The sequence below is a fragment of the Amblyomma mixtum genome, chromosome 3 (assembly GCF_055824585.1).
Source record: "Amblyomma mixtum isolate Tamu chromosome 3, ASM5582458v1, whole genome shotgun sequence".
In the NCBI taxonomy this organism is placed as follows: Eukaryota; Metazoa; Arthropoda; class Arachnida; order Ixodida; family Ixodidae; genus Amblyomma; species Amblyomma mixtum.
Genome location: NC_143014.1, coordinates 64,144,980 through 64,172,975, shown reverse-complemented (window position 1 = coordinate 64,172,975; position 27,996 = coordinate 64,144,980). Strand labels below are relative to the sequence as shown.

Below are 27,996 nucleotides of genomic sequence, written 5' to 3'. Positions count from 1 at the left end.
GCAGCGGTAGTATGCTCGACAATGTTTTTTTAGCGCCCGAAGCGCGGCTATATGCACGCGCGGCCGCGGAACTGCCGCAGCCCCGCAGTCCCCAAAGAAACGCCCGCACCGCGGCGCGCCAGTCGGTGCAAAATGGCCGCGCCCGGGAAAGGCTCAAAATTCTGGTCTATACTGCTCACCCTGAGCAAGTAGACTGCTACTAGACCGATAAGAAACTGGCCGACAAAGGTTCTGAAACCAAAGTTTGGCTTGCAGAAAGTTGGTTCTTTTTAACCTAGAAGGAAGTGATTAAGAGTAGTGCTCGCCAGGCCCTCTTTTGGACAGTATTCTCGTGTAGGTGCGTAAAGATAAACTCGGAAGTTCCGAAAGCCAAATAAAAGGGCTGCATACGCGCGTAATAGAGTACTTTGCATTCCCCCATGATTTTAATCAGTTATATTTTGCCGCCCGGAAGAATAAAAATTAAAGCTGCCTAGCAAGCAGTGGGATGACATTTTTTAGGGAACGCGATCTCACAGGTTGAAATCGTAGCCGAATTGGTCGCCTTTCAGCAGAAACGAAAAGCTAGGCTTGAGTATTTCACAATGTGTGCTTTGAAGACTATAAGCGTCCTAAACTTTGGGATGACGAACTATCAGTGGCCAATTAAGACCGGTTAAATTCTACTCATACTGGTGGAGCAGAAGATAACGTGCGAACCACGTGATAACTTACAGGGCAAAAAGCTTGTCATGACAGCCAGGCCGAAGAAGCGAGGAGAGATAGATGTGGCTATGAGATGAGATTTACAAACTCTCGCGAGTTTTTGTGCTATTTCATTTACGAGACATTCCGGTCAGCTCATCAAAAAGAAAACCAAACTCGCTTTAGTTTGTGGATTTTCTCACATGAGAAAAATATAGCTATAGAATTAAAGCTATGTTTTGGCGGCTTTAGGGCCCAAGGGGAGTCAGGCTGTGAGAGATACCGAAGCAAAGGGCTCCGGATCATTTCGACCACCTGGGTTTCCTCAAAGTGAAATTATACTACAAAGTACATGGCTTTCAGGCTTGTTACCTAAATAGAAATGCGGCCGCCGAGGCTAGGAGCAAACCCTGGTTTTCTGGCTCAGTAATCAAGCGCCTTGACCTCTAAGCCACCACGACGTGGAAATAAGGAAATAAATAAATAAATGAAAAAAACTTTAGTTTTTTTTTTTCTCAGCGCGTACTATAACCCATAGCTAGAGGCCGGATTTTTAGGCACTAAAAAGCACGTTTTAGGCGCCATAAATAGGCAGTAAAAATTGCATTTTAGGCATCTAACGGAGAAAAATAGGCACTATAAACTTTATCAAAAGTGCACACAGTTCCGAACTTCAGCGCGCAATATCTGCCGTAGAATAAAACAAAAACACAACAGGAATGATTTGGGACCTTATGGAAGGTTCGAACATTAGAAGCCGTTTTTTTTAAGGCTGTCGCACAACTTTTCGTACAATACACACGCTTCAGCTGAGCAAAAGGGACGGTTACCAACCCTTTCAAGACACTTTCGTATACCTCGGAACAAACAATTCGCTTGTCGTGTACAAAAGTAAAAACAATGAACACCTTAACAGGAGGCCATATATTTAAAAATCGATAGAAACATTGCCAATTCAAAGCATCTGATAAATGAGTTCAGTCTTCGCTCACACAGGAATTGAACTTATTTATTGCAGGAATACACGATGCTTCAACATTAACAAATATGTTGTCATTTATGTAAACAGTGTTTTATAGTTTTTGGTTTCACGTGTCTGGAGCCACGCGACTATCAAATGGTGCTTTCCATTAGAAGGGTCTGGAAACCATAAACACGAGATGCTAGAAAATGTTACACACAGTGCTGTTTGATGCGGAATATGCCGAAAAGAATCATAGTTCTGCGTGGGCTTCCGTACATCCACGAAGATCAATGGTAAAATAAACATCATCCATCTAGAAATCACTGTTGAAGCTATGGAAGCAGTAGCAGACAAGCACCATCTTCAGGTTGATTGACTCAAATTTATGCCTCTCATCAGTAAGAACAAGCTTGTGCGCTGAAAAGGAACGCTCAACATCAACGGATGTTACAGGAGCGTGCTTTTACTTACAACATTTGATGGCTTTACACTGTTCGGTACCATAGAATGTTCACCGGTAAGTACTCCTTAAATTTGCTTGAGGACTGAGAACCCCTCGTTTTTGTCCAAGACGGACTGCAACTTTGCGCGGATTTTCTCGGCAACTTCTCCGTGAGGAAGAGCAGCGATTCGTTGCTGCACACTCTCAATTAATACAATGTTGGTAGTGAGCATTACACCCCTACATTCCATTTTTTTATAGTGCTCGCAAGAAAAGTGAAGTTAGCGCACAAGTACGCGAGGTCTCCTTGGTGGTTGTCCGCAGAGAGGGCAGCTTGAGCTCTCCTGACTAGAGCACTTTCATCACCTGAGAAACTGCTTATGACGGTTTAAGGTTCGATTTAAGGATCGAGGGAATATGGCGCGGGAGCGACGCCGGAAGAGTGGCCTTCATGCAAGCATTAAATAAACATTGTTTCAGTCATTTGCTCTATGGTTTGAGTGCACGAATGCGTTTTCGTATGCACGCACGACTGCCAGCTGCCTAGTGTGGCCTGCTCCAACAAGATTACCGCCAAATGCCATTTGATGAAGATGGCATGCGGCTGGGGCACAAGGAACGAAAATAAGGCAGGTTACCCAGGTGGAAATTTTATGGAACAGTTTACAGACAGGTTTATGGAACAGTTTACAGATGGTTTCAATTGGAACCAACTGGGAATTGTTTGGACGAACCTATAACTTAGTCCGTATACTTTCCGAAATGTGGTGCCATCTGGTCAACTACCACTTTAACAGCCAAAGTCATCAACAAGCTGCCACGATAAAACGGCAGAAAATAGGAAAAAGGTTGCTTCGATATTTTCGGCTGACGTGGTTGGTATTCTGTACACAGCCGGCGTAGGTGCAGTGTTCACCAGAGCCAACTGACGAAGTCATCTGATGTTGCCACGTGTGTGTTCTACTCAAAACCGAAATGGATTCGAAAGCAAACAGAATCTGAAAGCAAAACCACAGCGTGTTTCACGCACCTTTTCTGTAAAATAGGGTACCTTTAGGCACCGACGTCGGAAATAGGCATTTATAGGCACTGACACCCAAAATAGGCATTTATAGGCACTATAAAAAGAGTATTAAACATATTGTCAATACCTAATTCGTGCTCATATGTAAAAATGGTGCGCCTACGAAGCGTTGAAAAAAATAGGCATTTGCCTAAAATCCGGTCTCTACCCATAGCTCATCAGTGTCGCTGCTCCAATGTCGCAGTCGTGTACTTCACTCTGCAATAGTGAATGAATAGTCGGACACCAGCCGTTTCTGTACGGACCCAAGCCCCACTAGGGTCCGCAGCTTTAAGCCCGGCCCGGGCCCGCAACTTCAGGCCCGGGCCCGGCCCAGGCCCGGCAAAACAGATCTTTCACGGCCCGGCCTTTCGGGCCGGCCCGAGCCCGTGCAGTGCACTAGTCCCTTGGTCACACATGGCTTGTTGGGCGAAGGCATCAGTTCCCTTACGGCATGGTTCAGGTGACCTCCATGACAATTACTGCGCCTTTCCTCTTCTTGTAAAACAGAATTTTTCCCAGAGCGTCTGCTTGCAAACGGCAGGCATGGTGTGGCACACCCACTGCAAGACATAGTTACAGTGCTGTGGCCTTGAGGGAAATCAGTTTTTATGCAACCTGTTTGGTCTAGTATTTCGTCACCAGGTGTGCTAATTTTTCATCATTATGAATGTGTCTTTCTTTGTGAGATAGCGCATTAGCCTTATGAAACTGCGCTAATAACTTAACAGTGCAAGGAATTGGGCTGATTGGTAATCTGTTGGGCGTTATCAGCACAAAACTAGACGGCCTCATCTCGTTTTGTGCTGTAGTGCCCAAATTATGTGCTGATAAGCTTGCAGGCGTTGATTAAGTCACAATTACGCCTGCGTCATACGGCTGCTTGATGACGTCAACCTATTTTTCCTGCCATCGCTGTGATTTTCTGTACCATCTGCGAGTACACACCCTAACATACTAACACATGCCGCCGGCTTTTCTCGTAATGGTTTGGTTTGGTTTATTAGGGTTTAACGTCCAGAAGCAACTGAGGCTATGAGGGACGCCGTAGTGAAGGGCTCCGGAAATTTCGACCACCTGGGGTTCTTTAACGTGCACTGACATCGCACAGCCCACGGGCCTCTAGAATTTCGCCTTCATCGAAATTCGGCCGCCGCGGCCGGGATCGAACCGGCGTGTTCCGGGTCAGCATCCGAGCGCCGTAAACCACTGAGCCACCGCGGCGAGTTTTCCTCGTAATGGGACTAGTAAGGTTTTCGCATTAAAAGGAAAGGCGCGGAAGCAGTCTTACTGTGGGTGAACACGCGGATCGTATACCGTAAATGAAGGAATCAAATAATGGGTGAAAGGGGAGAGCTTTAGAAACTAAGCGTCTACACGTGCTCTTGCTGGATTTCGCGAGTTACGCAGCATATCAGAGAGTAGTAAATTATTGATTTTACAGTTTGTAAGAGTTGACGTCCATAAGCGACACATCGGCTACGATGCCGTAGTGGAAGACTACGGATTGATTTGGACCACCTGGGGTTCTTTACGTGCAATAACATCGCAGAGAACACGGTCGCGAGCGTAGCGGTTATTTTTTATTCAATACAACTGCAACTCTTTCCTGGGATATTATTGGCTATTTATCGCAACTGCGCGTGCTTGTTTCAAGGTAAGACTCCGCACTGTATGGGCGGCCGGGTGAAATCAAGTGGGCGTAACAGCATGGCATACCGCTGCGCGATAGCGAATGATAGCGATGAATTGCAGAGGTTGTTCGCACTAAGTATAACAGCCCAGCGGACGACGCTTGCCCCTGCAGCACCTTATCGCAGTTTCATCCTAAATCTCGTGAAAATCAAATTTTGGCATGGTATTTTTATCCACACAGTTTTCCGCAGCGCATAGTAAAGCAGAATGGTGGTAGCAACAGGTTACAGTCCCGCTTTGCTCCGGTAATGCGGTGAGGTTATAGTGCTTGGCCTCAGGTTGGTCTGGCATTGCTGAATGATTTCGGCACGCGCACTCGAGCGCCGTTGACAAGAGACGCGGGCGCTATATACACTATCCACATCCATCCCATGAAATCCATTTGGCGGAATTAAGATGCTGGGATGCTGTAGTGCTGTGTTTTGATTTCGTTGGGTCTCAATACCGAACTGGGCGGTACTATCACATGCTAAGATGTGTGCATCGAGAAGGAACAAGGCGAACGTGGCCAAGTAGTCGAACCTACTTGCTAACGTAATCTGCGATACTGTCACGTAGTGGTGACTGCAGTCCGGAGAGCGGGAAGACAGCGAAAGATGGCGTCTAAACAAAACTCTTTATTTGGGCTGACTTGTGCCCACAAAGAACTGAACGAGTCGGCGGCGGCGTAGCAACAAGCGTGCTCGGCGGTCGCCGAACAGAATGCCCGCCGCTCTCGGCCGTGTACAATTTAAAGCTGATAGCGAGCTTTCGAGATAAAGCATGTAAAGTTACTAGAACATTCTGGAACAACGCAGAATCGGCTCCGCCTGGATGCGATCTATCGAGATAAATCTGGTGGCGTCTTGCAGCATCACAGAGAAAGTGATAAAGCGGCGTGCCGGCAGCTTTGAAGCATGAAAAAAAAAACACACTACAAGGATTCGCGCCGTTACTCCCCTCTCAAGGAAGCACCGACCCAACGCTTTAAAATATAAGGAGACTACAAACAAATAAAATGGATTGCGCAAAAATAAACACCGAGTGTGGAAACACAGCGTCCTTTAGCGCGCATAATAGGGCTTTAGAAGGACGACATAGACAACTTCTGGTCGGACGCGGCGTCGCTGGGATGCAGTCATTTCGTCAAGGATGACTTCATAGTCCAGTTCATCTAGTCGGCGAATAACTTTGTATGGGCCTAAATAGCGGAGCAAAGGTTTTTCACTCAATCCGCGGCGGCGAATGGGCGTCCAAACCCAGATTGTCTTCTGGCTTGTATTCCGCGTTGCGTCTTCGTAATGTTGTAGCGTCTGGCGTCGTTCCGCTGCCGGTCTTTGATCCGTAATCGGGCAAGTATTCGGGCTACTTCTGCGCGTTGGAGGTAAGCGGCGACGTCGTCATTATCTTCTTCGGTAACGTTGGGCGGCATGGCATCTAGCGTGGTCGTGGCCTCCCTGCCATGGACTCTCCTAAAGGCGTCAACTGTGTGGTCTCCTGCACTGCGGTGTTGTAGGCGAAGACGGTGTAAGGCAGGATGACGTCCCAGGACTTGTGTTTGGCATCGACATACATGGCGAGCATATCGGCAATGGTTTTGTTCAGTCACTCGATCAGTCCGTTGGTCTGCGGATGGTATGCAGTTGTCCTCCGGTGGCTGGTTTGGCCATAACGCAGGATGGCTTGCGTCAGTTCCGCTGTGAATGCTGTTCCTCTGTCCGTGATGAGCACATCGGGGGCGCCGTGTCGCAGAAGAATGCACTCCACGAAAAATTTGGCGACTTCTGCTGCTGTTCCGTTCGGTAGGGCTTTCACCTCGGCGTAGCGGGTCAGGCAGTCGGTCGCTATAATGATCCACTTGTTTCCAGATGTTGACTTCGGGAAAGGGCCAAGCAAATTCATGCCGGTCTGCTGAAAGGGTCTTGAGGGGGGTTCAATGGGATTCAGAAATCCTGCTGGTCGGGTTGGAGGGGTCTTTCGTCGCTGACAATCTCGGCAGGTTTTCACATAATGTGCAACATTGGCAGACAGTCGGGGCCAGTAATGTCTTGAATGCGGCGGAGGGTGGGAGAAAACCCGAGATGTCCACCTGTGGGCTCGTCGTGTGAAGCCTGAAGAACTTCTTCGTGCAGACTTGCAGGTACTGCAGCGGCGTAGGCCAAGGCTGGAGCTTCAGCTTGAGGAGTCGATGACGGGGAGCAAAGTGCATTCTGAACTTCTTCGCGGACGATTTCCTCAAGGGTCGCTACTTGAGGCTGGTTGGAAGATGGTAACAGCCGATGCAGCTCCTCTCGTACAATTTCGCGGATCACATCCCGCAGGTTGCCTCCGAATACTGTGCCATCCGAGATTGTTGTCGAGGTCCCTCGGAGCTGTCGAGGGAAACGGCGGGCTCGTGCTTCCAAGGTTTTCTCAATGGTGGCTGCTTCGCTAGTGAATTCAGCGACCGTCTTCGGTGGATTGCGGGTCATAACACCGAAAAGTGCCACTTTAGCACCACGCATCAAAAGCTACACCTTCTCTTCTGTCATATCAGGATTGACACGTAAAAAAAGGCGCTTCATGTCTTCTACGTACGCGGTCGCTGTCTAATTAGGGTGCTGGATGAGTGACTGTAAAAGCAGCTGGGCTCTTTCTTTCCTGATGATGCTTGTGAATGCCTCCACGGACTCCCGCTGGAATGATTCCCACGTCGCCAGAGAAGCTTCATGGTGTTCGAACCAAATTCTGGCTGATCCTTCCAGGGCGAAGAAAACGTGGCTTGCTTTAGTCTGGTTATTCCAACTGTTGAATATGGCTGGTTTGGTTTGGTTTATGGGGTTTAACGTCCCAAAGCGACTGAGGCTATGAGAGACGCCGTAGTGAAGGGCTCCGGAAATTTCGACCACCTGGGGTTCTTTAACCTGCAATGACATCGCACAGTACACGGGCCTCTAGAATTTCTCCTCCAAAGAAATTCCAGCCGCCGCGGCCGGGATCGAACCCGCGTCTTTCGGGTCAGCAGCCGAGCACCATAACCGCTGAGCCACCACGGCGGCATTTGAATATGGCGACACGGTCAAACTGTGCCAGCCATTCTTCAGGGTCCTCGCCCGGTGAACCGTTGAACATGGGCGGCAGTCGGGGCTGGTGCAAAATAATGGGGGCTGGCGTCGTAGCCAAGGTTGACGTCGGAATTGAGGAGTCCTTCTTTGCTCGCGTGCGGTCCGGTAGTAGTCCGTATTCAGGTGAACGCTTATGGAGACGATGGCTGCTTCGCACTTCGTCTTCGGTTGGGACGGCTTCTGCGGCTTTCTCGTGATCTGCTTCTTCGAGACGGCTCGGGCTGCTTTGGCGGCTCCCAGGGGGTGAGGGCGACAGGGACATCCGTTAGCACCTTCCCTAGATGCCTCGTAATGGTGACTGCAGTCCGGAGAGAAGGAAGACAGCGAAAATGGCTTCCAAACAAAACTATTTATTTGGGCTGACTTGCGCCCGCAAAGAACTGAATGAGTCGGCGGCGGCGTTGCAACAAGCGTGCTCGGCGGTCGTCGAATAGAATATGCCCGCCGCCCTTGGCCATGTTCACTTTAAAGCTGATAGCGAACTTTCAAGCTAAAGCGTGTAAAATTACTAGAACATTCTGGAACAACGTAAAATCGGCTCCGCCTGGATGCGATCAATCGAAATAAATCTGGTCGTGTCTTGCATCACAGACAAAGCGATAAAGTGGCGCGCCGGCAGCTTTGAAGAATGAACAAACACTACAAGGATTCCCGGCAATATAAACTCTATGTAGATGTTACAATGGCGATGAGGATCAAATCCTGAAGCCATCGACAATCTGCAATCACTTGCAATCAGTGTGTCATGATCTCCGCCATATTTAAATGCGACTGGTGCTTCCTCCAGAAGACTCTGAAGAGAGACCTGTTCATCCGGGAAGGGTAAAGTTGAAAGGGGTAGTCATGCCCTTATGTACCACTACGTTTGGACAGTGCCAGCCTGGTGATTTTGTGTTGTGCTGGAGGTGGATTGGAGGAATCCATTTTTGAACACGGTAAATAAGCCCGCTCAGCCTTCAGACGACCTGATGATAACCAAGTGGGGTGGACAGCGAAATAGGAACATATAGACTTGAATACGCAATCACTTACTAGCACCATGTCTCACCTCCTTTGGTGGCTACTACAGCATCAGTTGGCTTTGGGAAGGACAAATACAATTAGCGAACATGATTTTGAGCCAGTATTGCAAAACAGCTGCCAGGAGACACTGGTAAAAGGAAGTGTTTCCTCCTTCTCTGCTCCAAGGTACTCCAAACTTCCTTAGTAATGATAAGGTCAGGCGACTGCACAGGGTATAAAAAATGTCCTACTTTACCTTCATGCTCGTCAGACCATTCTTCCGCTAATCTTGATTTGTGTATTGGAACATCGTCATCCTGCTACATGGCACCACCTGGCTACATGACACCACCTGGCTACATGACACCACATAGATAAATGGTTGAACGTGATCTTCGCGTATCGCCCGATGCTGGCTGTTTCTGCAACGTCACTTACTCCTTTTTGATTTGTTGTCCGTCTTCCAAACATGCCAACATGATCCGGAATACCATGGCTGTCGATACACTTCAAAGACTAGCTGTCGATAGACCACAAATAAGTGCCACTGTTTCAGTTTTTCCGGTCAATTACTGTAGCTACTCCGGGTACAGCAGAGGGCCAATTTCGCTCCGAATATTTGTTACCATTTCCGGCGTCGGTTCCGCACCCTCAGTTCGTGCTCTTTAACGTCATCCCTACCCGTTACACGTCACAGCGGGAAGATGGTAGCAATTGGCGCGATTCTTTCATCGTTACAGCAGCCTCATGACAGGTGCCCACGGTGGCAGAGGGACATAGAAATTAAGGAGGCGTAGTGAAAGCGGCCAGTCGCGCGCCAAAACCGGCTGTAATAGGCTTACACATGCCAGCAAAAAAATGATATGCACAGTTCCTGGGTGAAGAATCACGAGTGTATCGTAGTGCTGACGCAGATGCATAGCTTCCGGATCAATAGGAGTGACGAGAGGAGAGGGAGGGGCTTCATATCAGCTGAGGAGCAATTTTTCTTAGTTGATGACTACGCCGATGCAGATCGCTTTTATGAAGGCGATACCTGAAGGGGCGTCTCTGTATACTCAACAAACATTCTTTCACTACACAAAACAGTGAAAACGGAAGGCATATACGTGCTTGCGTGCGCGTCAACACGCTCAAAACGTACACTTTCCATGCCAACACTCCATCATCTTCGCAAGGCGTATAGGCCGGCACCGTGGCCTCTCCAGTAGCACCGTGCTCCTTGTGGAATACAAGCACTAGCGGTTTGTTACCTGCAGTCATCGGAGTATCAATGACTGACACAAAGACCAAGCTCAAATCCTTGATGAGTGGTACGACCCCCTAACCCAGACCTTCGGGGCTATTCTGTAGTCACTATGATACCATCCTGGTTCGGAGTTCTGAAGCAACATAGCTGCCCTTAGACACTTCTGTCCTCCTTTTAGGCCGTAGTGTCGTCTATGCATAGGATAAACAATTGACTGCCGCCGCGGTGGCTCAGTGGTTATGGTGCTCGGCTGCTGACCCAAGAGACGTCGGTTCAGTTTCGGCTGCGGTGCCTGAATTTCTTTGGAGGAGTAATTCTAGACGCCCGTGTACTGTGTGATGTCAATGCACGTTAAAGAACCCCAGGTGGTCGAAAAAAATTTCCGGAGCCCTCCACTACGGCGTCTCTCATAGCCTTAGTCGCTTTGGGACGTTAAACCCCAACCAAACCAACCAACCAAACAATTACCAACCAAACAATAAACCAACCAAACAATTGACTGTCTTTTGCGAGTCATTGTAGAAACACACGCTGAGGCGAGACGCGCATGGAAAGCTCTGCCCCCACACGTCTAAAAGAGAGCGCATTAATGTGCAGAGAAAGAGGAAGATGCGGATGAAGGCGCGCGTTCGCCGTTCATGGTGTTTCACCTCCGCTTCGAATTTGTGCATCGCGTACGCCGTGGGGCCCACCGAAAGATCATGGTGGGCGTTGGGAGAAGCTGAGGGCCACGGTTCCGCAAAGGCGGCGTGGAAAGTTCGCGCGGGTCATGGTTTTCCCATTTTAGTGAGCGCCCGCAGCAAGCGTCATGCTGCCGCGTAACGTCCAGCACAGACCTGCCTACAAGATCCGGAGGCGCGGAGCGCGTGCCATGTCGTGTCTGGCGTCAGGCTAGCCTGACGGGGTCGACGGCATGCAGGCGAGCAGCCCAGGGGCTGCCCTTCCTGAGCCGCGAGGCAGCGCGGGTGTCTTGTCACCACCTGATGGACAGAGCTGGGACCCGCGGCAGCGCAAGCAGCGGCTGCGCCGAAATCTGCTCGTGGTGAGCGCCTGTTCTTTCCTCGTCAACTCGGCCTTTCTGTCTCTGAGCCACCTGCAGACGAGCGTGCTCAACGTCGAGAGCGGTCTGGGCACCGTGTCGCTGAGCGCCATCTCTTCCTCGTTCGTACTGTCGTGCCTCTTCCTGGCACCCTTCTTCATCAGCGTGGCCGGCCTCAAGGTCACCATCGGAGCGTGCACTCTGCTCTACACGCCTTACTTCATCGCCAACTTCTACCCGCACTGGGTGACCGTGCTGCCCACGTCGTTCGTGCTCGGCTTCGGGGCAGGGCCCCTGTGCACTGCCAACAGCGCCTATGTGGCCGAGCTTGCCACCCAGTACGCCGGTCTACACCGCCAGAGCGCCGATGTGGCCCTGGGCCGCTTTTTCGGCGTCTTCCTCATGTTCGGCCAGCTGTCACAAGTGTTCGGCAACTTGCTCTCGTACGTGGTCCTCGGGGCCAGCAGCGCCACAGACGGCTCCGTTGTCAGCCAAGAGGCCAGCAGCGACAAGCGTGCCACCTGTGGTGTCAACTTCTGTCCGCAGTCGGCGCTGCCTGCGAACATCACGGCCCCGTCGGTGACCAGCCGCTTCCAGCTGTGCGTGGTGTACACGGCCTTTGGCTGGATCGCCGCGCTGATCGTCTTCCTGCTGCTCGACCCGATAGAGCGCAAGGTGCAACGCCAAGACAGGGCGTCCCTCCATCTGCTCATGCTTACCATGAGACACATGAAGAACCCCTACCAGATATTCATCATCCCTTTGACTATCTTCAGTGGACTGGAGATCTCATTCATTGCTGACGACTTCGCTAAGGTCGGTGGGCCGATGATGTGCCAGGCGGGGCGGGGTGGCTAGTGCAGTACTGTTCGCACTTGTCACACCACTGTCGCACGAAGTCTCTTCTGTAGGGTAGCGGTAGCATGATTCTTTTAAAAACTGGTTGCAGCCTTTTTGCTCAGTTTATATCGCAAGAGTGAGCGCACTGGGAAACTTAAGATGAACGCTTCCTGACTGGCTTCGCGTGAAATTTTTGACAGGCAACTTAGGAAGCCCCGCGCACAGAGCACTTCTTAAGTGAAACACCCCCTGGTGCTGAGCTACACAGGAAGCAGCGGTAGCACTTTGCATAACTTCATAGAGTCAGGCCCATTGAGCACACATCACATACAAGTGTTATTTATTTAGCACTCGTCAACTAATCGCATGAAAACTGCACACAGACAAATTGTTTGTTGTTGAGATAATAGAGCAATCGCAGACAGGAGGCCAGTGCGCGCAGCGTTAACCGAAGGCAGTGTGCCAAATTATTGGTCCGTTAAGCACGCGACATTTTTGGCATTCTTGGACTTAACCGGCATCAGATTTTATACAGAGTGGACTAGATAACTAGTGTAATCGTAGGCTGTGTAACAATAGCTGTCCGCGAAGCTTGCTTGCAGATTTATTGCACTAGTAGAAATTTTCGCGCGGGCGTTTATTTGCTATCTGGGCATAGAATTACTTTTAAGAGAAATATGGGGGAAATTCATCACAGCAATTACGGTTTTGTCGTGTTTAAAAGCCCATCCAATAATACTAGGTTGAAATCAAGCTTTAGTATTCAGCTCTGTGTATGCATAATTAGCAACATCTAAACGCGGCTTTGCAAATCACGGTCTTCATTCTGAGCGTTATTGCCAGTTGATTTCTATTTTTTTCATTCATCACGTTATTTGGACGGCTCCTTTTGAGAGTGAAAAAAAAAAAAAGAGCGAAGCGTTGGTTTTCCGGCGGTCATTGTAGTGTTTGCGGGCGCAGGCGTACATCACTTGCACATGGGGCGTCCACTACGTGGGGCTGTTCCTGGTGAGCCTGGGCGTGTCTGGAGCGCTGTTCTCGCTCAGCTTCGGCTGGCTGCTGAACCTGACCGGCCGGTCGCAGATGGTCCTGCTCGGCGCCGTCGTGAACGTGGCCATGATCATCCTCATGCTGAGCTACGACACCGGCTACCTCCTCCTCGTTCTGCTTGTCGCCTCGGGTGTCTGGGGTATTGCCGACGCTGCCTGGACAACAAACATCATCTGTAAGCTTGGGGCGTGTCTAACTTCTTTAGTTGCATGCCCTTTCACGAAGGCGGCGCTATGTTTGGGTTACTAACGAGGGTAAGCTGTATATGCAGAGAAAAGTCCAGCATCTGTTGGTTCTTTGCAATCTCGGCATGGCCACGCACGCGTTGTTGTGCTAAGATGCGAAGCCTGACCAGCCAGAGGCGCAGTGCTGTGGCATGCTGAGCGAGTGCAGCTGTCCTTGCGCCGCAGCCTTCTACGCGGTGGCCTTCTGGCAGAACCCGGAGGCGGCGTTCGCCAGCTGCCACCTGTGGCGGTCCGTGGGCGCCATCGCTTCGCTGGGCTACAGCAACCTCGTGTGCACTGACATGAAGCTGTACATTCTCCTGTGCGCACTCACCGTGGGCGTGGCAGGCTACTTTGCCGTGGACGCCGAAGTGAAGCGCTCCACGGCGCCCGTGGCGCTGCCCAACGCCACCGTGGTCAACGCCACTGTGACGCCCATCGTGAGCGCGGCCGCGCTGCAGCCGCTGGCCGCGGCCACAAGCCTCGACGGGGGCATCCCCGTTGTCATACCCGCTCTGCTCACCTCGAACTCCCTGGTGACACGCTGAGCTCAGTAAACTGGCCCCGTGCCAGCCTCTCCTCTGGGGCGCCCCGTGTTGCTCCTCTCTCGCCCGCTCGGGTGGTGTGTGTGTGTGCGTGCGCCTTCTTGTTGTCGTTTGGAACTCGTGCCTGTGCTATTTTTCATGTGACATTATTAAATATGCCTCTTTCGTTGCCAATGTGGCCTCAAAAACGACTTCACTGATGGCCTAAGAGGGCGTCAAGAACGTCGCAAGTGATGGCGCGGCCCATGGAAGCGTGGCTCTGGGTGCGCGCAAGGCTTTTATGCTCTCACGGCGAGATGGTATACCGGCAATGCGCTGAGGGTTCTAGAGTACCAATATGCTCGTTCACCTCATAGGCATAATTTTCTGCTGGAGGCTTCATTCGTGGCTGTGAAGACAGTTAAACAGCGGCGGTGCTCAGCTGTCATTGCTATCCAAAATTAAATGTTGGGTCTCTAATTCAACGCTTTCTTCTTTTCTTAATTTGTTCTCTGAGAGCGCGGAACGGGGAAACGCTTTATGAAGTTCGCGCTAAAGTTGCGTTGTCACTGGTATGAACAGCACTTCTGTTGGGTCTACTCAGCCTCCGTGGAAGCGCGCAGGGCTGCGGCTGGGCACTATACGTATAGTATGTGTTGAACAGAATATTCACGTTCGTACTCTCTCAAAATGTAATAAACAGAGCTCGAGTTGACTGTTGCGCGTTAACGCCATTACTAAAACGCTTTATAGGGTGTGATATATGATGGAAGGAGGGGTAAATTGTGCTATGATTTAGCACGTGAGGGTTTAGCGTCTGTTTACAGTCATATTTAACACCCGCTGAAATCGGCACAGCTATTTGAGAAAGTTTCTTTATTGTGAGTGTAGTATAGTGTGGTCGAAAGCTCTCACGTCCTCCTGGCCATTGAGGAAGTTACCCAGCCGGGCCATGTTCATGTTATGGGGTCATTAGGAGAGTTTCAAATTGGGCTAGTTGGTGGTTGTTATTCTCGTGCATTGTTGCGCTTACGAAGGAACTGGGACACAATCAGGGACGACACAGAACAGATGTGCGCAAACTATCAACTGCAAGTTTATTTCTGAGTGCATGTATATATAGGCATTGTCAAGACAAAAACAAAAACAAATCCGTGATCACATCTTCATGGCAAGATATCTTTTAACGTCCTGTCCAGCAGTAAAAAAAAACATGCATTATCTTTCTGACTTAGCTGTTTGTTTTTATTTTTCCAAAAATTCTTTTTCCTGATTTGAGAGCTCGATAGAAGGCACGCTTACACATGGCCCTTCTTTTCCTGATTGTATGCAGTATGCTTCCCAAAGTTCCCTGATTAGCTTCTCTCTTGAACCGAGCAGTATTGCTGTCTGCTTAAAGTGAGGTGTGCAATTTTTGCATCTGGCGCAATGCGCTGCCAGATTTCCCGGTGAGTTGACAAGACTGCAGTTGCGCCTATGTTCTATAAGATATAAGATACCGCTATAAGATATAAGATACCGCTATCATGCGGGCAAACGTACGTTGGCCAGACCAGTAGGTGCCTCAATGAGAGGCTCAGAGAACATAGGCGCAACTGCAGTCTTGTCAACTCACCGGGAAATCTGGCAGCGCATTGCGCCAGATGCAAAAATTGCACACCTCACTTTAAGCAGACAGCAATACTGCTCGGTTCAAGAGAGAAGCTAATCAGGGAACTTTGGGAAGCATACTGCATACAATCAGGAAAAGAAGGGCCATGTGTAAGCGTGCCTTCTATCGAGCTCTCAAATCAGGAAAAAGAATTTTTGGAAAAATAAAAACAAACAGCTAAGTCAGAAAGATAATGCATGTTTTTTTTTACTGCTGGACAGGACGTTAAAAGATATCTTGCCATGAAGATGTGATCACGGATTTGTTTTTGTTTTTGTTTTTGTCTTGACAATGCCTATATATACATGCACTCAGAAATAAACTTGCAGTTGATAGTTTGCGCACATCTGTTCTGTGTCGTCCCTGATTGTGTCCCAGTTCCTTCGTAAGCGCAACAATGCACGAGAATTATGGGGTCATCTTTGGCCAAGTGGTCCAGCAGGTGCACCTAAAGGGATAGGGTCTGAGGGGAAGGGGGGGGGGGGGGAGGCTTGCACGAGTGCCTGGAAGCCTGCAATGGAGCAGTAACATATTGTCTTAGCCACTGCGAAGTGACATGCTACCCGTCATAAAACCGACGCTGCAAGCTTGATGCTTGAGCCGTTACGGCATCATATCGTCCAGGGAAAAATGCGAAAGTGTGCGCGGGTCGGGACTACACTACTGTTTTGCATACAAAGAAGTCTGAACTGATAAATTATCTTACGGTTTCACAGCGCTGATGCAGCGCCCGGTGTGGTTTCCATGGGATGCAAAACGCTTCTGTCTATAACTCTATCTTGGCGCCTGTCGTGAAAAATGTCTATAGAAAATTATCACTGCCTGGCTACCAGGGGCGACCTTTAGTGAAAGGGCGGTGGCTTCTTGCTCACAGATTTTATTGTTTGCTAGTGGTGGTGCGCCGTTGGTGATAATGAGTATATATGGATGGAAGTAAGCCTCCTACTTTGAAGGTATCTTTCTTTAATGACGAAAAAAAATACAGCGTTAGCTCTATCGCTCTCGCCTTCATCCCCGCGTAGTGATGTTCTATCGGGGAATCTTCTCGTTTCCAGTGTATATTAGGTGTAAAATTTGGCGAAAATGATGTTCACGAGTTTGTAGGGAATTTCATCAGCCGCCGGAACTTTTGCGCTTTTTCCAGACTGTTGGTCTTTTCCAAGCCGCTGCAGGGAAAGAAGGCCAGAAATAGAGACTTATGGATGTAATCAAGGGAATTATTGGTTACAACACGGAACGTCACTGCTCCCCCCCTAGTGCGCCCACTCCCACGTCCATCGTGTTCTCATGACCGCATATGGAGCAACGTCGAGACCGGCCTCTGTCTGGGACCCATGTGTGCTCAGCTCCACCTGGGCAGCACACTCTTCGGGCAACAGGAGAATGCTAGGGTTTCAACGTACGACGACGCCGTTTGCACAAACACTGCGCTGTTCGTGCCTGCGCTTTCCATCCTAAAGTGTTGTTTTTTCCGGCATGCAATGCCAACTAGCCCATCGCTCCATAGTCACAGACGTTTAATCATTCCTATACCGTGGATGGAAACCACTGTTGCGCCAACGACATTTCGTGTAGCCTTATGTTCCGCACGAGGAGAGACCAAGTCGCGCACACACTTTTGAGTGGCACCCCTTTCGCGCGGAAGGCTTTAAACGTGTTAGATGACTGCGCGAGTTATTTTCCCGATGCAGGTACGCAGCCAGGATATTTTTTCACGAAGGGGGGGGTCCTCTTTCTGAGGAGTTGTGCCTTCCGCACGTAACATTAAGCTGTGTCCCAATTTTTTCTTCCTCTAGCCTCATCATCTTTATTGTCTTAATATGGCGGTTTCAGATTTATTCTTCTGCCCGGTACCTTCGCTCGTTGCTCCAGTGAGGATTTGCACCACTTTTACCCAAGTAGCCTTCCCTTTGAGATTTGTCAGTATAAGAAATGAAAGCAGAAATGGAGGCTGTCGCTCCTTTTTCACTTTCCACTTCTCTCATTCTTCGCGTATTGCAGGATTGTGCGTTCTCTGCATGTCCTGAATGTAAGAGTCAAATGCCTGCTGCACAGTCTCATTTTTTTTTATGGGCGTGTTTTGGGAGATAGAACTGCGAACTGTTTAGAAGTTGCCCTCTCTTCCATGTAGAGCTGTGTATAAACTGTCTAGATTGAACGACTTTATTTGCGAGCAAATTCAGCGCACGCGGCAGCATATCGGCCTACACGAGACGCTTGTGCGATTCGGATAGACACCCAGCTGAAGCGCTCCCAGACGTTTCGAGGTTATGTTGGGCATCACAACGTACATTTATCGTGACGTTCTACAAAGATTTCAGCTTCCAAATGGTGTTGCATACGTTTTCATACCCTTTTTGAGCGCCTGCCAATGGTTAACGAGTGGCTTTCTTCATACGCACACTGGGAAATGAGAAAATAAGCTTGGAAAGTTTTGGTTACACATATTCTAACGGCCGCGCTTCCGCCCGGTGCCCCCCCCCCCCCCCCCCCCCTCTTCCCCTCCCCTTTCCTTATCAGGGGTAACTCCGGCGCGCACATATTGTGGTGTTTTAAGTATACATTGGCTTTCAAATGACGTTCCATACCTGGATATTGCGTTATAGGATGTACTCGGCTTTTGTTAACGAAGGAACGACTTCAGAGCTGCGCTGTGAAATCAGAAAACTACTTTGAAAATTTTGATTTACATGTATTTCTACGGGGCGTTCCTACACGGCGACAGAAGCGCCACCGCACCTTGCTTACGTCACGGATCGGGGCTGGTATAAATCCATGAATTGGTGACACGATCGCGGACACTCGATGTTGACGGCGTCATTTAGGCGGCAGAACTTCCAAAGAAAGCTCGCGCTGTAAAAAATAAAAAAAAAACTGCTTGAAGTGATATAATTAAAACGTAGGATATGATTAAAAAATGATAGAGTTCGAGGGAGCAGCAGGAATCTAGTCGAATTTATCTGAAAGACGTTGGACGAGATTCACGAGTGACGTTATTAAAAGCTTTTTTAATGTTGACTTGCGCTCTACTTGTAAGTTGAGCAAAAAAATAAAAAATAAAATAAGGGATGCTTAATTGCATTACGCGTTTACAATGTGTGAGCATTAGAAAACTTTGTGCACTATGCAGGGATTTGTGCTGCTGCGATTTTTGTGGGTGAACTTTGCCTAATTGCCAGAATGCTATCTTAAAGGGCAACACCGGCGTTTTTTCTACCTCCTCTCATTTTACTGAAACTTTCATGGCACGTACTCCGCAGTTTTCTGGCCCTTTGTACCAAGTTTGGCAGCGGGGCGGTGTTTTCGTGCAGCGCAAATTAATTTAAAAATTTCTCATTTCGTGACCTCAATCGGGGAGACTTGTACAGGCAACCTTACGTGTGGTGACCGCCGTCGATATTCGTTCTGTGTTCTCTGAAGGTCTCCTCCTGTCCTTTCTACTATCCCCTCACCCCTTTTCTTTCACTTCTACATACTGCCTGCTATCCTTTATTTCCGCTGCCCCAACTCAGGTGCCTCCAGCGGCAATAGCAGATGCCGGGGCAGCAAACATTCTTTTACCTTCCATATGAAATGTCATAATGAAGCCACTACTACTACTACTACTACTCTGAAGGACAAAATTTCGAGCTGGCTTTTGCTCATTTCAGATAAATAGTAACCCAAGCTCTTACTTACAGTCGCCAGTTTAGCCCGTCAACGTGCAAACAATATGTTTTGCGACAGTACCCATGACGCCATAGGACGGGCCGCCGTGACGTCATTGTTTTCTCAAAACTCAGTTTCGGTTTTCCTCGTTTTAGACCTTTTTAGATACTACTTCTATTTGGTATATTGAAAAACATTTTTCTTTTTGTGCCGTGGCGAGGGGACTGTAAGGAATGTGATGTGATTATTAACTCAAAATATAAAAAAAAACCCCGTAGTTTGCCTTTAACCGCTCGCGAAACCTCTTCGTTCTTTTTAGTAATTTTCTTTGTAGTCATTATTTTATGTTCTTAGTAATTTTTCTGGGTCATTCTTGGTCATATTAATTTTTTCTTAGTCATTCCTCATAATTTTAATTGCTGTTGAGTCATTCTTAGCCATTTTTAATTTTACAAAGTCATTTCTTTCTTCGTTTCTTCTTTCTTTTGGGGGGAGGGGGGTTCTTCCGTGGCAGCCGCCTTTCGGGCTCCCCCTCCGCTCCCCTAAATGTTCAGAGGGAGAAGGACGATGGGGCCTGTAATGCCAACGAACGCATTAATAGCGAGGCTTTTTCGTCGATTCGTTTTGCAACGCCGTGAGAGCTGACGTGCTTACGTAAACCAGCGAGTATGGAAGCCACCGATATTTTTTTCTGTCAGGTACCGCTCCAGGCGTATGAGAGCAATCCAGTTTTCTTGAGAGTGACATACATGAATATGGGTCTAAGCGTGTGTTGTGGGTGTGATTCTCCTCTTGCGTTGCACGAACGAGTGATACCCGCTGTTCGCACATGCATGGTTTATTGTATCCTTTAGGCAGGCTGTGCATATTCCACAACATTCAGACTGATCTTGTCCCTGCGCGAAGTCATGCTACGTTCCAGTTGACGAGTGCCGCGTGCAGCATGCTGAAAGGCGAGTTGTTTTCGGAGTCGTCACGTGCAAACGTGTCGGGGTATGGGTCGATGGATGGATGTCCTATTCTCGGCTGATAGGTAGAACGTGTTTGTGATTACATCCGCGAGTTCTGGCGGGGGGATGTCTGAAATGAGGTGACACTTGCTGAGATTGCGTGCGGGTTTACACTGCCCCGACCTTGGCCGCGCGGTATGCAGCTGGTCCTGAGCGTTGTCGCAGATTACCTTCCAGGGATGTGAAACAAGGTTGTACGCATGTCCTCGGCTTTCACGCGCGAGTGAACGGCTGCGGGTCTCGCCCCTTGTGCTAAAAATAGTGGAGAGTTTGCGTTGCACCGTCGCGTTACAAGAAACCGCCGCGCTGTGCTTTAGCGCACACAAAGCATTGATCGCTGCGATGGAATAGGCAGTGTGAAGAGAATTTCACATACAGGTCCAGCGTGTGACCCTGGCGGAGCGGGAAACTCCGGTCGACTGGCGCGACGCCACGAAAAGACGCCGCGCTGACCGCGTCGAACACACGCGCGCGCGTGCCCTTTCTAGGGGTCGCAGAAGCGTCGGCTGGAAAATATTTCCCCTAAAGTAGCCAAGTCCGTGCAATCGTGGCGGAGGGCAAAGGGAGAAAGCGCGGGAAACCGAAAACGAGGCGGAAATAGGCGTGCGCGGTGAAAGGGGGAGGCTGCACATCGAAAGCCTTTTACACGTCAGCGCGCTATGCCGGCACGTGCGTTGACGTTGGAGAGCTGCTTCTTTTTGATGTAGGGGGCAAACAAGGAGAGGGAGACGCAGCAGCAAAGGAACCGTCGGGGTCCACCTATCCGACGGCGGCGTGACCGCAAAAGAAAAACACAATCGGCCGCTTACTCGGCTACCTGCCTAACCGACGTATCAGCCAGATAAGGGCTTAGGAAGCCTGCAGCTCATACAGCGCAGGAAGTTTCTCCAGAGCGACGTCTTCTTCTTTTGGCTCTTGGATTTCGTTTCGTGCAGAGTGCATTTAACGTCCGCGGACGCTCCGCGTACTGCGCCTGCCGCCACGCACAGGGTCCAACGTATACTCACACAGGTACTGTCTTGAACGCCCTCGCTCACAGCTGTGCAGCTGTGAACGTCACCTTCCCTGACAGCTCGTTCTACGCGCACGCTTGTCGCACCTGAGCGTCTAGTACTGTGTAGTTACTTCGCTGAAAGAGTTAGTTCGCTACAACTACTACCTCTTTCGTCTGCATTTTTCGTGTCCAGAGCTCGCATCAGAACGACGCTTTTCGTGTTTATTTTTCTCTACTGCTTTATTTGTGTTCCGATTCTGCTAAGTCTCGGCTGTGCTCTGACATTCTAGTAACCTTCGTCCACATCGGGACGCCGGACTATCGGTTTCTGTGGGCAGGTAAATAGACAAAAAAAATATTATTGAGCATTCCTCAGTGCGTGCTAGGAGCAAAAAAAAAAAAAAAACAAAAAAAAACTGGCGTGCTTACTGGAACAAGAAATCTTTTTCGCAAGGTTAGGTGTGCAGCTCTGATAATTTATTTTTCGCAAAACAAAGTAAGACAAAAAACCTACCAGCTTGGCATCAGATGACGCGACGTGTCGCGTTAAGTCTTCGCTTGCGGAACTGCTTTTTTTTTTTTAGTGTATTCCAGAAACTGCACGTAAAACTGCCGGCGAGACTATGCGAAATGAGGCCCAATTACCCCCTGACATAGGTCATTGCCCCGGATAAAACGCCGTCCGCCAGGCGACAGCAGTGTGGGGCACACGACGTGTGCGTAAAAGGGACGAAAATTCGATGTACACTTAATGGCTCCCTCCAGCGGCCTGGGGTCCTCTTAGCTTATCAGTTTGCAGACAAAGACAGTGTCGGACAAGACACACAAGGCCACCCTTTAACGAAGTCGAACGCACGTGCCTCGGTGACCCTGGGGGTAGCGTGTTTGACTCGGGATCTAAGGGGCATGGGCCCGATTCCCATCCCAGTTTTGTTTTCAGTGCAGTTAATTTACTTTAGTAACTTTACGTTCTTGCATGTCATAATGACGTTTTAGTGATGTTGCAACCTTATATTCACAATTAATGTGAAGTTTTAATCTCTTTTCAAATCCGCCGCTTCACTACCATGTCCATGTGTGACGTCAATACCTTGTACTGACGTCACACGAGGACGTCGCACGCCGCCGGGTTCTACGCTGAACGGGAGCCTTCACGCTATCGCGTTGAAATAGAATTCATCGAAGCGGGCCGCGCGTGCAGTTACTACTATTCATATTAGTACTCGCAGACATATCACACTTTAAGGCACCGCACCAGTGAACATAACAAAAAATGAACAAGAGAGATGTGCCGCTACAGTTGCAGTTTATAATCTAAAAAAAAAAAAAATGTTAAAGGTTAGGAATCTTCAAATGACCTTGGAAAACTTTATCTTCGTGTGGTCAGGTATATGACCTCTAGAGGCCATTGCTAACGTGACAGATAAAACGGAACTCGAGGTTCTCAAATACATTCGGTTATCTGCGGCTCGCAAATACACTGACAAGCCTTTTCGTGTCCATAGTTATTTGCAGCATTTATCCCAAAAGTCTCGATTGTTGAAAGCGTTCGTGAAATGCGGTCTCCCACAATGAGGAAAGGTGTTTCCAAATATGAACTTACTAGCGCTTAGAGCTCTCGCAGCTCTTTGTTTGCAATGCTTGTCATTGTTATTCTGTAGTAAGGATTTAGACAAGGGCGTTGGAAACGTGCATGCATACTTTTTTGTGGTCAGAAAAAAGCAAGAGGTGCTATCCCATTGCTTTTTTCTGTCCGCAGAATAATAGTTGCCAGTGTTTTTACAGGTGTCAACAATAGGCGCCTAAATAGCCAAAAAATTATGTCGTAGTAAAAATGTATTTATTTATTTCAAAGACCCTAGGTATGGGCATTTACATGAGGGATGATGTTATAGATTAGCAGACGTTTTTTTCAATCGCATTCTTAAAATTTTGTAGGTTAGTGTGGAGCATGGCTTCAGTGGGAAGATCGTTCAAGTCGTTCGCAGTATGAGTGCAAAATGAGAAGAGACGCGCAGTAGTATGGCCATGCTGCGGGTAAGCTCTTTTGTTGTGGCTGGTGCATTGCGAAGTACGGTGGGAGGGAAGGATGGCACAGATGGACTGTCGTGAATGATAAAATCTGTGGAACAGACACAGTCTTGAAATTTTACGCCGAAGAACGAGAGCAGGATGGTTAGCTTGTGACTTCAGGTTAGATACGCTAGTGTAGTAGCTATAAAGAAAGGTAAACCAGCTCAAAACACAGGACGAAGGAAGAAAACGACACACAACGCGCCGACTAGCAACTCAAGTTTAATCCGCCAGGAGCGAAATATACACACAGAAAAAGAAAGATAACAAGCAAAAAAAAAAAAAAAACAGGCACAACATGACAGACAACTCGATGCAAGAGACGGATCATTATCGAGTCAACATGAGATATAGGTGATTTATTTCTCGATCAGGTGAACAGATGGCTTGCTGACGCAATTCTGGCCCCTCTGCTGAATGATCAGTGCCTCGAAAACTTCCCTCTCTTTCTTGGTTTTGTATTTCTTGATCACGCTCGTGCTAGTAGCTATAGTTGGAGTAAATAAACCGGGCAGCTCGGTTCTGTATCCATTCAAGAGTGTTAGAAAGTCATGGCTGATGTGGGTCCCGAATCGCGCATGCGTATTCTAATTTTGATCAAACGAGAGTTAAATAAGCACTAAGTTTTACCGAGGAGCAAGCTAGTTTAAAATAGAGACGAGCAAAGCCAAGGCATCGGTTGGCGCTGTTAGTGACTCTGCAGATATGTTATCTGACCAAGCGTAAGTTAAGTTAATGCCTAGATATTTGTACGAGGGAACAGAGAATATAGTCGAGCCAAAAATAACGTAATTAGGAGAGGGGTGACGGTGCCTTCAGTGAAAAAATGCTAATGATGCTTTGTTACGGTTGATAGTCATTAACCATTTATTGCACCATTATTCAATGTGATGTAGATCATTCGGTAACGCGATGGTGTCGTTGCAGTTATGTGTAGGGCGACATATTACACAATCTTCTGCGAATAAACGAATGCTAGAAGGTATGTTATTTGACAGGTCGTTAATGTATATTAGGAATAGTATAGGGCCCGTGGACAGTCCCTTGGTCCGCTCCAGACACGACGTGGGACATTTGGGATAATCACTTGTCGACGTAGACGAATTGTTGTCTGTCGATGAGCAGGGAACATAGACCATTGAAAGCTGGAGTTATTATTTAAGCATGGAAGTATTGAAAATAGACCTCACTGAGGAACTTTATAAAATAGCTTTTCGAAGTAAATGAAGACTGAGTCCGTAGGTATGTTAATATCAAGGGAGGAACTTAGTTCGTTAATGAAGAACGCTAGTTGAATTTCGCAAGATAGTCTTTTTAGAAAAACATGCTGACTAGGATGAAACAAGTTGATTTAAGTCAAGAATTTACATACATAGTACGTACATATTTACACATGTATATTATTTACATATATTTACACATGAATTTATATAGTATATACAAATAATGTAGCAGTAGTTTGCACTAAGAAAAATCAAATACCATTGACAAAACGCGGGTATATTTGGAAATATTTCAGCGTTGTAGAGATCAACTTAATAAATCTAAATTTTGCACGTTCTTGAATGCAGAACCAAGGACCCTGTAAATGTAGGATACTTAAAATGATAGGCTATGTCGACTTACTGTTCGCAAGTCTGGCGAACTATATATACTCGACTGGAATATTAAAGTGTCTACAGTACTCAGCTGGTGTATATGTACTAGCGTATTAACCGAATCCTACTACGTAAAGTCACATCTTGATGGCAAATAATGAAAGCTTCGCGAAGGCCGAAATGACGAACTCTATGTATTACGGCCACAAGCTACTTGGGACCAGTGTATCGTCATTTCGGTCTGTGCGCTGTGCATTTCAGAAAAGTGAGCAACTTCTACACGTCTATAACGGTCAGAAGGGCATTCGGCCTCGTGCACAGTGATGCTGCATCGTGTCTTTTAACCAAGATAGCATTCTTCAGGGTCACGGCACCAGAACATGGAATCGTAGCTGCGGCATTAGATCCTTCATGCCTGTTCAAGTAGCATACTTACGCAACGCAACAGTTCCGGCAGTTGCAACGTCCATGGGGTGTGTACTTTCTCAGGCCGCGGGTTGTGAACACGCTGATAGCCAGCGCAGTCCGGCCCTCCTTGAAGTCTGGCAAGTTTGTGAAAGAGTATACGCAATGTCCAGCTTGAGGAGAGTCCCTTTCTCTGCAGCTGAAAGATTGATGGCGCGCGCGCCCCAGAGCCGTTGGAAACCGGGCCTGCGTTGATTGATGCTTCCCGCAGGGAAATGAAAAATGGAGGACATGAAGTGGTGAAAGTGCGTCCGCGGATCCATTCTGAATGCGCCACACATGTATCGGGGGCCGCCTTCAATCGTAGCGCTCGCTGTCAGCGTGGAGTGAAATCGAAGGTTATGAGCAACTATTTTTCATCACCGTGCTTCGAAAACGCTAAAACTTTTCTTCTATGCGGCTTTCTCTTGTAGAGCTACTATATATACAGGAGCGGGAACGTCAACAAGCTTGTTAAAAGTACGCCTGCAACATAATAAACTGCGTTTGAACGACTTGCTGTGGTTTGAGCATCCGACGCTTGCGCGGGTGGTGCTGGGTTCGATCCCCAGTGCCGCCGGGTACGCACCGGTTTCACAATGGGTTCAAGGTTTTCACCGGCCTAGTGCTCGGCTTTCTTTGAGTGAACCGTATGTATCTGGGCTCGTGGGAACATCGCGATATGCAGTATTCGGTTTCTCACTTGATTCCGGCTTTAAATTATCCAAGCTGATAGTCAGTGTTAAAAGCTTTTTCGTTTATTGAACAGGACACCCTTTTGGGGGAACGAAGAGCCGTACGGTTAAACCTATACGAAGAGTGACAATATAACGCGCTCAATGCCTCGCTAGGCAGTGCACCTTTCGTCTTTCCAAACGCGTAACTTGTGCTGCAGATAAAGTTCACTTCAGATTACACCTTTCACACGTACCGCCTGTTCACGGCTGCTCGGCTCCAAAACTCGCTCTAAAAGGCGACTTCCACTCTGAAGTTGGCCAGATAGCGTCACTGGTGCCCTATAAACGGTGCAAAATAAAGAGCGCTCTTCGCGTGTCTAGGAGAATCGATGGTGGAATCGCATATATCTACAAGCACGCCCTGCTAACCATCATGCACGCAGATCACTATCTAAATCACGGCTTCGAGCTTCCGCACTGTACGATGCGGGCGAGCATAATTTTGAGTGCGGCTTTAAGTAGACGAAATAAGCATGCGTTTATCACGCGCAAGCCGCCGTCACAGCGCTTGTTCCTGTGTTTTCTTCGTCTCGTCCCCGTTTGTTCGCGCTGTTTTTTTGCATAGTCTATCACACGCTATGCTACTTTTTTTTTTTAAAACATTGTTTGTTTCTTCTGTCACTGTACAGCTGGATTTGATTGGACTGATGATAACGGCATCAGCTGCAACGCGGGAAGCAGCATGTATAGTATGTGGGGTTTAACGTGATATAAACACATGCGATTTATTCCACCAGTTCAGTGCCATAAAAGTATCTGAAATGTATAATGTTAGGCTAGCTGAAAGATATAAGAAGGACATAAAACAAAATATGAATTACTTGCGTGACACGGCACACCTTTCACTAAATGTTCAAGTTTATCCTAGCAGACACAGCGAACTGTGGCATATTCCAACATGCCGCACAATATATGGCACACATAGTCTAGCAAACACGCTGCCCCGTCTTTTAAATAAGTTTCAAGCTGTAAAAGTTGATCTTTCGCGAGCATGCCGCAAAGATATACACGATGTATGTGCTACTTTTTAGATTCACTGCTTCTTTATCTCTTTCGTTTCCGTATGGTGTTGACCTGGTTTGAATAACCGAATTCCTGTTTTTCGATGACGTGTATTTTTCTGTTTCCTTTTTTATTAACATTTTTTTTGTACACTTCATTCCTTGTAATTTTTTCTAATAATGCGCCAAACCATTTTTGATAACTATTGTTTGCATTTTGGGATGCTACTTGTCTAGAACATTTATATGCTACCTGCTGCCCTGCAATGTAGGGGCCGAGGGGCACGTCAAGCCACATTTTCTGGCTTTTTTTCCCTCGGCCCTCACCATGTGTACATAGAAAAATAAATTGAAATTGAATTGAATTGAAATTGAGATATGCACTTCGGCTATGAGAAACGCCGTAGCGGAGGGCTTCCGGCCAATTTAGACCACCACGGGTTAGTTAAGTGCATCGGCATCGCACAGCACACGGGCGTCTTTTGCATTTCGCCTCCGTCGAAACGCCGCTGAAGCGGTCGGGACTTGATCCCACGTCCTTGGGCTCGGAAGCAGCTCAAGTAAATTTTGGGAGAATTAGATACATGACCCCTTACCGTGCGATGTCACCAGTGCAGGAAAAATTCTTTTTAGTTAGTCAGTATCATTCTTTACGCACAAAGCATTTGCCGAGTTATTTGCTAATAGAATCATGCAGCACGGGGAGCTGCGGTTTTGTAAGGAAAATAGTTCACATCATCGTCAGATTATAGAAAATTCCGCATAATGCAATGCGCCTCATGTTTGAAGTCCACAGGAGACTAAGAACTGTTTGCTTTGGTGGAAACAGCAGCGGGTATGAAAGCGTAATGCAAACAAAATGCGGAGGGGCCAAAAGTAAATAAAAGAAATAAAAATAAACTATGGGGATGCTTAAGTCATGCGATAGCATTAGATTTAAATGTAGAATCTTGGGCGAGTTGGTGGCGGATGAGTCTTAAA

The 27,996-nt window shown here is 48.0% G+C and overlaps 2 protein-coding genes across 2 annotated transcripts in view; both read left to right on the top strand.

The window, feature by feature from the left end:
- Window positions 1–11,095: 11,095 nt before the first annotated feature.
- On the top strand, window positions 11,096–13,949 carry LOC149350434 (N-acetylglucosamine transporter UNC93A-like). The gene is made up of 3 exons (XM_089576879.1): window positions 11,096–12,037; window positions 13,022–13,286; window positions 13,522–13,949. The coding sequence occupies exons 1-3, from the start codon at window positions 11,096–11,098 to the stop codon at window positions 13,881–13,883; spliced, it is 1,569 nt and encodes a 522-aa protein (XP_089433005.1). The 3' UTR covers window positions 13,884–13,949.
- Window positions 13,950–20,860: 6,911 nt separating this feature from the next.
- Window positions 20,861–27,996, top strand: part of LOC149350432 (UNC93-like protein) — a 39,261-nt gene continuing 32,125 nt past the window's right edge. The window contains exon 1 of the mRNA XM_089579452.1: window positions 20,861–21,179. The gene's annotated coding sequence lies outside the window, so the exon portion shown is untranslated. The remainder of the gene's footprint in view (window positions 21,180–27,996) is intronic.